Here is a 12,874-nt window from a genome sequence, read left to right as displayed (position 1 = left end):
TATTTTGAAATATTATTACAATTTAAATGTATAAAATTAGACTATTTTCTATTGTAATATTTTTAATGTTAGTTTAATTTATTCCTGTGATGGCAAAGCTGATTTTTCAGCAGTTAGTACTCCAGTATTCAGTGTCACATGATCCTTCAAAATTCATTCTAATCTGCTGATTTGGTGCTCCATTATTATAAGTGTTGAAAACAGTTGTGCTTTACCTAATGTTTTAAAGCAAACTGTGATACATTTTTTTTTTTTTTTTTACTGTCTTTACTCTCACTTTTGATCAATGTAATGCATCTTCGCTTTCTTTAAAAAAAAAAAAAATCTTGCTGACTCCAAACTTTTAAATGATAGTGTCTATATGAATTAAACAATATATATAATCAAGTCGCTTAACACTTGTGGAACCTGATTGCTCGTGTTGCTTTATGTCAGTCTTTATAAACATATTCTCATATATGGTCGTGTATGTGACAGCGTGAGTGTTGATTGAATGACTTGAACTCTTAATGACCTGACATTTAGGCCACCGTTACTTCCCCACTTTTGTGCCCCTTGTTCAGTTTTGGGGTGCTTGCCTGACAAGTCACTATTGCAGATGATTGATCAGGCATGAGAAGAGTGTTTTCAGGTTTTAAGCCAATGGGAGAGCGGGAATATGACCCACTGCTCACAGGGTGAGAAGCCTCAGTCCTGCATCTTTAGCAGAATTACTTTCACCTCACAGAGATTGGATAATGGCTTTTTTAAGGACTGTCCACGCTGGTTAATTTCATTCCAGTTGAAGAGAATGAACTTGCCCTTGTTTACTCATTGAGTACTTTTTAGGGGGCCGTAGCTAAAGGAGTTAAGTTAACCAGGACTGTGAAATATGAAACACTCATCTATCTTGAAATTAAATTGTCGAAATGAATAATTTGCTAGGATCCTTCTCTTTTCTTCAACAGCTTTCATTGTTATGAACTTGAATTTTTTTTCAAATCCTTCTGCCCATCCCCATCTGACTTTGTAACAAAAACAGATTGTCCCGCCCCAAACAAACTGCATTTGCTGATATAGAAATTAACATGTCTTTTCAGAAAGTTATCCTACCCTCTAAAAAATGCTGGGTTAAAAGTAACCCAAGTTGGGTTAAATATGGACAAACCCAGCGATTGGGTTATTTTGACCCAACGGTTGTGTTAAATGTTTGACCCAACCTGCTGGGTAATTTTATTTAAGTCAACTATTGATTTAAAAATTAGCATATTGCTCACCTAAATTGAAATTAATTTTAAGTAATTTATGTGTCTGATAAGTAATTTTTAATCAATAGTTTAGTTAAATAAAACTACCCATCAGGTTGGGCAAACATTTAACCCAACCGCTGGGTTTGTCCATAATATTAAACCAAACCTGGGTTGTTTTTAACCCAGCATTTTTTGGAGTTTACAAATGCTTGTAGTTAAATCTGTTAAACCGGAATGGGAAAAGATACAAAACCTAAGATAAAAAACAAAACAAAAAAAAACACACATTTAGCTTTAAATACATGAACGCTGAAGCTCTGCACGAGGCTTTTTGGTAGCAGTCACAACCCATGTGGGCTGACCTCTGACCTTGATAAACAAACTCGAGGTGAAAGTCTTACTGGAAAGTCTTTGTACGAGCCTGTTGTATGTCTCATCCGTTCTTGGGGAGAATGAAGCCCTCATCAGAGGAGAAAGATTGAGGATGTTGCATTTGAAATGTGAACTGAGGTCAGTATAGAGAGCCCTAGAAAGGGGAAAGGTCAGCTCTGATGAATGGTGAACTCAGTAGACTTGGGTGTTTGACCATTTCAGAAGTGCTGAGAGCACATTTCCTTTAGCTTCCTTGCTTCTGTTTTTGTCTTTCATGTTCTTAATTGCTTCAGTTATTTTTTTTTCTACTCTTCCTTTTTCTAAACTCACCAGCCTGATGGGAAATGCTTTGCGGCATTAGTCAGCAGTAGGTCTCTAATCTCTTTTTATGTTTGGACCTGTGCAGCCTTGTAAAGTTTTGCTGGGTGAGTTTTGGAATCTGCACTATTTTTATGAAGTTTGGACACACCTTTTGACTTTTTGACTTTTTAGAGCAGGAACTCATTGATCTGTCACAGTATTTATATCTCCCTCTTCCATAGACTTTCCTCTGCTGGATTAGAAGTTTTTAAAGATCTTTATGGACCTTAATGATCTCAAATAAGTATGAGTATGGGTTTATATGAGAAAGAATGTTCAATCTATAAACATCTCCATGACTCTTTAATTCAAGGTGAATCCTAAAATAATATTTTGATAGTTTTATTCCATAGTGAATTACTCATAGCAATCAGGTAAGCTGTCAAGTGAGTTTGTAAGTGCTTTTTTGTAAGTGTTTTTTGATATTCACCACCAGTAGATTTTAAAAAATTAAGAAAAAAAGCACATTTTCCTATATTTATCTTTAGAAATATTTATATTTCTTTTAGGGATGCACCAATAATCATTTAATGCAGCTAAATTTTATTAATAGTCTTTCAACTGGTATGTTATGTAATCTCAGACATTTGATTGATCTGAGATTTTTTGAGCTTTTGAATACAATCTAAATATTTCCTCTTAGAGTAATATAAATATTTATATATTTCTGTTAGAAATATTTGTATTTCTCTTAGGGATGCATTGAAAAATTCTTAATATAATCAAATATTTATTAATATCTTTCAAATGATATGTTACATCATCTGAAATTCACAGCCCACTTTAGAAGGTACAACACTTTTTTTGAGTTTTTGAATGCAGCTCATTGAATCAGATGACATAATCAGTTATGATCACAAGAATAAAGTAAAAGTACAGTCACTCTCGATTTTGTTAGGTGATCGTTCATTTAAAACAGAGAGCCAACATTTGTTATTCAAGAAGATTCAGAGTGTAAGCACACACATAGCTTTGTTATAAACACTAAAACACATAACCTATTGAGCCAGTAAGGATCTTTTGAACCATATGTTATGCCACACCACATTCTGCATAGATGTCTCCAGGCATTCTGGGTGTTAAGTTGAGAAGTCACAGGTCAGTTCTCACTTTCCTTCTTAAATTGACAAGGTCACATACCTGCAATGAGTTACTCAGAGGGAGCTGTGCTGCTGTCAGTCACAGGCTTCAGGCTTTGTGGATAGATACTCTTCTAACTGTTTGAGGTTGTAGAACAGGAAATTGTGGAACAGTCAAATTTGGGAGAAAAATACAATCTCAAGAGTTCAAGATAATGTTTAGTGCTGTTGTGAGGCAGTTTATCTATGGGAGCTTTCTTTTCTTTTTCTTTTTTTCTTTTTTGTTTTCACTTTGCCTTTTTCTTTTTTTTCCTTGCTCTATCCTTTTTTCCCTTCTTTTTCCATTTTTATCTGCTTCTTTTCTATAAAAAGTCTAAAAGGTGAACCACTCATTTGACTCAGGTCCCCATGGGACCTTGTGTTTATGAGTGAGTCTTGGTCTTATGTAAAAGGGCAGATGGGCCCAGCTGGACGATCTTTCTGTCTTTCACTCTGTGCTCAGCAAGACAGATCCTTGGAGCAAACTGAAACGGCTGAAACACCTGGGCATTCCACAGAGCACAGGGACAGGGATCACAGAGTGCAAAGATTGAACTAAACAATTCATTGATTTACTGGAAGGTAAACACAACATAACCTCATGTGTGAGCCATGTTTTGGAAAATATAATATATTGAGCTACAGTCCCAATAACTCTAATGTTATTTTTGTTATTTTAGACTAATATTATCAATGGATAGATACAGAGAAGTAATGACTAGCATTTTGTTGAAGAATGTTTTATATGTACTTTAAGTAGGTGGATATTTAAAGGTCGGTTCATCTCCCAGGTGTTCTGACCTCAAGGATCCCACTTGTTTCAGGGTCTACTGCAGATCTCCTCCTTTTTACCCTGGGCCTTCAGCTGTGCTGCAGCAGTTGTTCAGAGAGCCATCAGCACAACCTAACACAGGTGTCCATCTGCTGGAAAAGCAGTCTTAGCCTATGTGTCCAGAAATGCAGAAGAAATCTGTTCAATACCACTCAAAAAGCTGGACATCTGCCACTTTGGGGCTGTCCCTGTAAATATAGAGTGTTTGCTGTCAATACATGGTGAAAAACCTGATCTAAATGAATACATTTCCAGCTATGATTTCATTTAATTCCAGCAGATTTTCAATTGTTTATAATTACAGATGTCACACTGCCTTAAAGGGATAGTTCACCCAAAAATGAAAATTATCCCATGATTTACTCACCCTCAAGCCATCCTAGGTGTATATGACTTTCTTCTTTCAGACGAACACAATCGGAGATATATTTAAAAATATCCTTGCTCCTCAAAGCTTTATAATGGTTGTGAATGGGGGGCCACATTTTGAAGCAAAAATAAAATTCATCCATCCATAATCAAAGTAATCCATACGGCTCAAGGGGGTTCATAAAGGCCTTTTGAAGCAAAGCGATGCGTTTTTGTAAGAAAAATATCCATATCTAAAACTGTATAAATTAATAACTAGCTTCTGGCGGATGACCATAGGCATACTGTGCAAGTTGAATTGCGCCAAATGAGTAACTCCCTGATGCGATGTAGGACGCAGGATGTAGGAGTAGCGTAAGCATAGATTCCTCTCGTGAGTTAAACAAATAGCGCTGTGCAACAAACTCAAGCTCCTCTTCTCTTATATCAAAATCCTCCGACATTTCTCTTTAAAATTTCTCATTTTAGACATCAAATCCGTGACCAGTGTTTTGTTTTGCTCTATCCTCTGCACTTCCGCGTTCATCATTGCTTCATGCAAGGCATACGGCCGTCTGCAGAAGCTAGTTATTATAGTTAATAAAGTTTTAAATATCAGTATTTTTCTTACAAAAACCCATCACTTCACTTCAAAATGTGGCCCCCCATTCACAACCATTATAAGCTTGGAAGAGCCAGGATATTTTTAAATATATCTCTGATTGTGTTCGTCTGAAAGAAGAAAATCATATACACCTAGGATGGCTTGAGGGTGAGTAAATCATGGGGTAATTTTCTTTTTTGGGCGATCTATCCCTTTAACCTCAGTGTTTGGACAATGTACCTGTTATTTGAATTAAGTTGAATTAAGTTGCACTGCTTTGCTGTCAATCCCACAATCCCTTGCGTGAGTCTTTTGCTCAGCTCTCGTAGTGAATGTTAGTCCAATTTCAGGTTCAGGAATAAAAGTTGTAGTTGTTCAAAAAGCATTCTTACTAGGGTTATTGTGTTTGTGTTCAACAGAACAAAATACAGAGATTCTGCATTGTTTAGTACGTAACAAAATGAATATTTCATTTTAGCTGAAAGGCAAATCTTATTGTTCATTTTGCTGCACAAGTGTCTCTTTAGGCCATTGCTTCTTGCAGGATCACAGACTCAGATTCTGCAGTGAGACTTAGTTTGTTTGTGTGTGTGTGTGTGTGTGTGTGTGTGTGTGTGTGTTTGTATGGAGTGCCTTGTATAACCTGAAGCAAACCTAAAACACCTTAAATACAAAAAAATCAGTAGGGCTGACACTTTTGCTGCCTTTAAAATCATCTCAGACATGCAGCTCATAATCTTTTTATATTTAGGCAGTTGACGTCACATCAGTCGAGATTTTCTTTTTTTTCTTTTCTTTTTTTTATAATTTTTACACATGTAATTGTTATAAACTTTCATTGAGATACGAAATTTATACTTGATGAAAATTATAAAAATAAAAAAAAGGTTTATAGTTACAGCATCTTAACTTATGTCAACTATCCATTTGTTAAGCAAAATTGCTCAGTAGAATCATCTAGTGCAGTTTGGATTCCTCCCCAGAGCGGCGAGGATAGTTGCTGAATGTTCGTCTCCCGCAGCGTGCTCGCTGTGCGGGCGGAGCGTGTGCTCGGATCAGATCGTGAGCTTGCCTTAGAGGTCAACATGAAGAGCATCTGATGAGAACAGATGGAGAGAGTAAACTTTAAATCATGCCGACAAGACCAAATGTTTGTCTTGAGCACATGACCGTGATTTCAGTTCACATCAAGTGCGCTCCAGCATGCCCACAACAGTGCTTGCATGCAGTTTAGGAGTTTACACAAAATGTACACAAACTTTTTGACATGTGACTTACTTCTTACTTTCTTGTAACACGTTTTAAATCAGTTTTATTGGAAGAGCTATAGGAAGTAGTGGGAGCGGGGTTATGAATTGACCATTTTAAGTGAACAAGTGAAATAAAAATAAAAAAAAGGTGAAAAACTTCAGTCACAGCACCTAAAATATACACTTTCTCACACGTTCATAAATATTAACCTGTAATCTTGACATTGATTAAAAATAGTTCATGCATCCACTATCATATTCTGTTTTGTTTGGCTCATTGCAGTCTAAATGTGTCGTCCTTTCACTGCCCTCTGACTCATGAGAACGATACCACTGAACAACATCGTGTTCATTTCATTCGTACATGTGTCTGCGTTTCAGAACGGAGCAGTTCCAGGAGAGCCAGTGAAGAAAGATGAAAACTCCAGAAGGGGAAACTGGGGCAACCAGATTGAGTTTGTCCTCACCAGTGTTGGTTACGCAGTGGGGCTGGGAAACGTCTGGAGGTTCCCTTACCTTTGCTACAGGAATGGAGGAGGTGACCAGTTTTGATTTTTTTTTTTTTTTTTTTTTTCTTTATCTTTGCCCAGTAATATCTATCTTGACTTTCTCTCAGTGCCTGTCCTGCACTGTTCAGTTAGCATTTTATAATTTTTGCCAGATTTCTAAAATAGATTAGAAGTTATTCATTTAATTTGAAGGAGTTAAACTGATGGTATTTGGGGTTTCTAAGTCATGCCATTGAGTCCTTTTCCAAGTTTCTTGCTCCCCTAAAAGGGTACTCATTTGGTATCAAGTCTCATAACACACCTTACTTAAAATAGACCAGGCTAGAGTAAGCAAGGGTCTCTAGCAGATGGTCCCCAATGACCTGGCCCGGAAACCTCTGCCCCATGATCTCATATTCCTAGAGCTGCCTCTGATCGCAGCCGTATCCTGAATTAGCCCATAATTTAGATAAGTAACTGAACTCCAGCCTATTAAAACAAGGACAAATGTGGTCCTGTAAGGCCACAGGAGACCAGCGTTTATTATTTTGTTATTGATTAAACTTAATTGTACTATTTGTATGTGTTTTTTTTATTATATACATATCATTATTTAAGCAATGTTTATCTGTGTATCCAGAAGTGCCTTGCTTTTTGGTGTCGGGCTACACATCGACCCCATTGCCCCGTGCCATAATCCGTCCACTGTATCCAAATTCCATTTCTGTTATGCAAAATATCAGCACTGGTGGAATGCAGCTTGTTCAATCATATTAGATCTGTTATGTAACATCAGGTGTTATTCACTAAGCATTAGGGAACACTATAATGAAAGCATACAATGGCTATTCTTTGTGTCATTTCTAAACTGCCTTTTGATTTGTAATATTTCTGTAAATGAGAACACCTACATTTCTGTCTTCAGCTAGAAAACTGATGTGTCAGGGTAAAACGATTATGTAACTGTGGGTGGGTGTGTATCACAGGTGCCTTCATGTTCCCGTACTTCATTATGCTGGTGTTTTGTGGCATCCCTCTGTTCTTCCTGGAGCTCTCCTTTGGGCAGTTCACCTCCCTCGGGTGCCTGGGAGTCTGGAAGGTCAGCCCCATGTTTAAAGGTGAGCATGAGGCCATTAAAGGAGGTGTGAGAACAACTCTGAAGCATTTTCATGACAACTAAACATAATAGATGAATCTATCTGTATTGGTTTGGCTTTGATTAATGTCATAACTTGTCTGACATGTTAAACTAGTAATTAATTAACACTATATGTGCCATGTGAATGCTAAAAGTGCCAAGTTTCAGTTACTATATTAGATAACATGAACTGACAATGAAAAATACTTTCATCAATTAAAGCAAAAAGTTATATATAGTATCTGTTAAAGGGTTAATTCACCCAAAAATGAAATGTTTTACTTATCCTCATGTTGTTTCAAACCTGTAAGACTTTCATTCATCTTCGGAACACAAATGAAGATCTTTTTGATGAAATCTGAGAGCTTTCTGTCCCTCCATTGACAGCTATACAACTTGATCTTTGATGCTTCAAAAAGTTCATAAAGAGATTGACTACTAATCCATATGAATTGAGCAGTTTAGTCCAAATTTGCTAAAGAGACACAATCACTTTGAACAGATCACGTTTAAACATTGATCAGCGAACATAAACAGAGGCTTAACCGAACCTGCTTGACACGTGAGAACAATCCTCATGGGTTCTTGTGGAAGCTCAAACATGCTGCGTAACACGCGAGAATGAACCTCATTGGTTCTCGCATGTCAAGCAAACATGCTTGAGCTTCTGTTCACCACAACTGATGTGTGCATTGATGAATGTTTATATGTGAATAAAAGCCTAAATTAAATCTGTTCAGCATATAAAGTGATTGTGTGTCTTCAGAAAAATTGAACTAATCCAATAAATTCATATGGATTTGTTTTACGTTCTCTTTATGAACATTTTGAAGCGTCAAAGATTCATTTGCATAGCTGTCTATGGAGGGACTGAAAGCTCTCAGGTTTTATTAAAATGATCTTCATTTGTGTTCTGAAGATGAACGAAAGTCTTACGGGTGTGGAATGATATGACGGTGAGTAATTAATGACAGAATTTTCATTTTTGGGTAAACTAACCCTTTAATATTATTTCATGGACCTGAGCTAACATGAACAAGCAATGTTTACATTTTGGAACTGCAGAACTACTTTTTTTCATTTAGCTTTGATATCAAAGCAGCAATATGTAAAGTTTTTATTGAACTGCAAAGCGAATATTTGTCAAAATTATCCCATTTTCAGCAAGATTTTTCATGCAGCCCTATTATATGTTTTTCAAGTTGGCTATATAGTTATTTTGATTAGCATTACAGGTTTCTCAGATAAATGTATTACTTTCTGGGTTCTTGAAAGCTAAACATTCCCAAACATGCTTAACTTATTGTCCTGTTGTTGTTTTCTCTTCTTCAAGGTGTGGGTTATGGAATGATGGTGGTCTCAACCTACATTGGGATCTACTACAATGTGGTGATTTGCATTGCATTTTATTACTTCTTCATGTCCATGACAAACCTGCTGCCCTGGACGTACTGTAACAACCCCTGGAACACCCCTGACTGCAGTGGGGTGGTGGGAACTCCACGAGCTAATGCCACCTTCGCCAATGTGTCTGCTGTCGTGTCAGGGGTGACTGAGATTGTCAACCGCACAAAGAGGACCAGTCCTAGTGAAGAGTACTGGAGGTAAATCCACACCTTTGTAGGTTGATTCATGTATATATTTTAATTATTTAAAAAAAAAAAGAAGTAATTTTTGCTCACTAGCCAATGTGGCTAGTGGTTTTCCAAAGTTACTAGTCACTCAGCATTTTCAATGGCCACAATTTTGACATTGATACCATGGGGAAAAACTGCCATATAGATATTTTTAATATTATCTCATAATTCGGCAGCAGGCTGTTACTTTAAGACCTTACGCACGGATCCATTATACTGCGTTTTCTTTCTCAAATTTTCCGTTCACATAAAACAATTGACTGTGAAACTTTTGTGAATACTTGCCAAGACCAGCATTTTGACATTATTTTGTGTGTATTTGACCGTTTAAGCGCATCAAGCAGTGAAAATGAACTCAATTTAGTGCTGAGAGGCAGCTTTATGTGGCGCACTTTGGGTGTGAGCACAAAACCTGCGGGAATGAGTAAAATTATGCGCAATGCACGCAATCCCATGCCGAAATTCAAGCCTTGTACCACATCAACAATATTCATCCAGAGCAAATGAAACGAGATTTAGTATCGATATGTATCAAAATATTTTTGACAATACTGCATTGCACTTAGTTTATTATTTCAGATGCCTTTTTAAAGACTACAATTGAAAAATGTAAATATTATATGTAAAATTCAACCTGCCAGTGGCTAGAAGTGACCGCGTTACACCCCACTGCTGAAATCCACCTGCATTTGGCTGGTTGGCGGGTGATAATGTCAAGCCCTGTACGCAATTGTCTCTGGGTCTTTTCTTCCCAGCATTTGTATTTATGTTGTCAATCCGTTACTCGTCAGTACTTAAAATGCATGACAGGTTAATAATTGAAAGCTGGTAATTAATACATGTTTGCAGGAGTCATGCAATTTGTCATGATGTTTGGATCTTTGTGCGTTGGACTTGACAGATGTGTTTGTTGAATGATGTATGAACACTACATAGGCTGACATAACAAGACAATGGGACAGAAAGGCACAGAATGTTTTGTTTTTCCAAGAGTGTGGTTGTGATTGTATGTGGTATATGGTTTGGAATGAATGCTTCACTTTACTGCCAGCGGTCAGAGAATACAAGGCTTTGACCATGAGACGTGTGTGGACCGTTCAACATCTTTATAAATGGTTTGTGCTCTCTGGGTTGTGTTGTCCCTGTGGTATGAAAGACATTCTTGTTCTTGCCTTCTGTAAACTCATTCATTGTGTGGCTGAGGTTATTTTTGATGCTCACAATGCTTTTTATCTAAAGGCAAGATCTTAGATTAGCGTGATAATTTTGATGAGTGAACAATTAATGATTTATCTACATCCTGCACTCTCTCACATCCCTCCTTTACTGGTTTTGCCCTCTCAGAAACTATGTACTGAATATCTCTGACGGCATTGGGAACTTTGGGGAGGTGCGCCTGCCTATCCTGGGATGTCTGGCTGTGTCATGGGTGGTTGTGTTCCTCTGTCTTATTCGAGGAGTCAAGTCATCAGGCAAGGTGAGTAGAACATCCATTCGCCAAGCTCACAAGATCGATTCTCATGAATGCTAAAATCCTTATCTTGAATGATCTTGAATCCACTGCAGGTCATTGTAGTTTTTAAAAAAAGGCTGTGTCCGAAATCGCCCCCTATACCCTCATTCACTATTCCCTATATTAGTCCACTAAGATAGTTCACTTGAGAGAGTGAATGAAAACGAGTTAGTGTATTTAAACACTGAGTGCGCCGAAAGGGCTGCCACGTTTGCATAGTTTGTTCTTGCGGTTTAATAATTATTTGAAACTTGACAAACTGGCAGCTCCAGTAGTAAGATGAAAAGATTTATCTTGAACTCTGTCATGGAAACTAGCATGTATAAACCTTAATTAAACAATTTAATAATCAATTAAAAAAGGATTTATAGCTGTATGATATTACACTGTACCCACATTAGTCCAGCGGTTCATGGATGGATGATTCAGCTGCGGGCGCCATCTTCTGGTCAGACTCTCACAGTGCATTATGGGTATTCTCTAGACGTTGAGCGTATATCGATTGTACACTCGTTATTGAGGTGCATTGTGGGATTGAATGAGTGCACTTGATAACATCCACTATGGTTTCGGATACCACTACAAATAGTCAAGTCAAGTCACCTTTATTTATATAGTGCTTTTTACAATGTAGATTGTGTCAAAGCAGCTTTACATTGATAACTGGTACAATATTTGGCTGCACAGCAGCTCTTAAAAGAATAGTGTCAATGCAGGCAGATCAAAGCACTGTTGAAAATCAAATGTCAAGTCAAATGTCAAGTGTCCCCAACTAAGCAAGCCAAAGGCGACAGTGGCAAGGAACCCAAACTCCATCAGGTGACATCAGGTGGCAGACAAGTGGCAAATAGGTGTTTAAATGGAGAAAAAAACCTTGGGAGAAACCAGGCTTAGTTGGGGGGCCAGTTCTCCTCTGGCCAACAGTGCTTTGTTACAATTCAGGTAGCTATCATAAGTCCGACAGGATCGCAACATTCAAAGTATTTATTCCAGCTCCATCCAATTGAGGATCGTATTCATCACGGCGGTATGGACGGTTGTTGAGGAACTGTGTCGTAGCTGTCCCCTTAAATGGTGCCTTATTTTAGGGTACAGGGGGTGATTTCAGACAGCCTTCGTGTACAACTTTCAGAGATTTACTTCAGAATTTTATAGTGTTGTTATAACTAAAACCTACAATAAAATTGTTTTTGTCTATTGAAATAGAGCAGAAATAAATTAAAATGTAAATATTAGACTAAAAACTTAAACTTAAAAAAACTTGCACAAAAATTAGAAATGCTGCCCTAGCAACTAACTGAAATAAAATAAAGAAAAAAATGAAAGCTAGATAGAAATATGGCAAAAGCAAAAATTACTAAAACATAAACTAAAATTAAACTAAAATATGCATAAAAAGCTTATTCAAAATATTAATAAATACTATATTATAATAAATAATACTTAAACAACACTGCTCATGATTGCTAAAATCCTTATCTTGAATGATCTTGAATCCACTGCAGGTCATTGTAGTTTTTAAAAAAAAGGCTGTGTCCGAAATCGCCCCCTATACCCTCATTCACTATTCCCTATATTAGTCCACTAAGATAGTTCACTTGAGAGAGTGAATGAAAACGAGTTAGTGTATTCAAACATTGAGTGCGCCTAAAGGGCTGCCACGTTTGCATAGTTTGTTCTTCCTGTTTATTAATTATTTGAAACTTGGCAAACTGGCAGCTCCAGTAGTAAGATGAAAAGATTTATCTTGAACTCTGTCATGGAAACTAGCATGTATAAACCTTAATTAAACAATTTAATAATCAATTAAAAAGGGATTTATATCTGTATGATATTACACTGTACCCACATTAGTCCAGCGGGTCATGGATGGATAATTCGGCCGCGGGCGCCATCTTCTGGTCAGACGCGGGAATTCATTTGCCGCGACTTTCACAGTGCATTATGGGTATTCTCTAGACGTTAAGCGTATATCAATTGTACAC

At 37.2% G+C, this 12,874-nt stretch overlaps 1 protein-coding gene across 8 annotated transcripts in view; it reads left to right on the top strand.

Moving 5' to 3' along the window:
- The window catches only part of slc6a9 (solute carrier family 6 member 9), a 57,548-nt gene that overhangs the window by 35,081 nt on the left and 9,593 nt on the right, over positions 1–12,874 (top strand). For all 8 annotated transcript variants that reach the window (XM_051917556.1, XM_051917549.1, XM_051917533.1 and 5 more), the window contains 4 exons: positions 6,495–6,651; positions 7,588–7,719; positions 9,073–9,343; positions 10,721–10,853. In XM_051917556.1, the coding sequence (XP_051773516.1) occupies positions 6,495–6,651; positions 7,588–7,719; positions 9,073–9,343; positions 10,721–10,853 (693 nt within the window). The remainder of the gene's footprint in view (positions 1–6,494; positions 6,652–7,587; positions 7,720–9,072; positions 9,344–10,720; positions 10,854–12,874) is intronic.

This window comes from Ctenopharyngodon idella, chromosome 2 (genome assembly GCF_019924925.1).
Source record: "Ctenopharyngodon idella isolate HZGC_01 chromosome 2, HZGC01, whole genome shotgun sequence".
Taxonomy (NCBI): Eukaryota; Metazoa; Chordata; class Actinopteri; order Cypriniformes; family Xenocyprididae; genus Ctenopharyngodon; species Ctenopharyngodon idella.
This window is presented reverse-complemented; position numbering and strand designations above follow the sequence as displayed.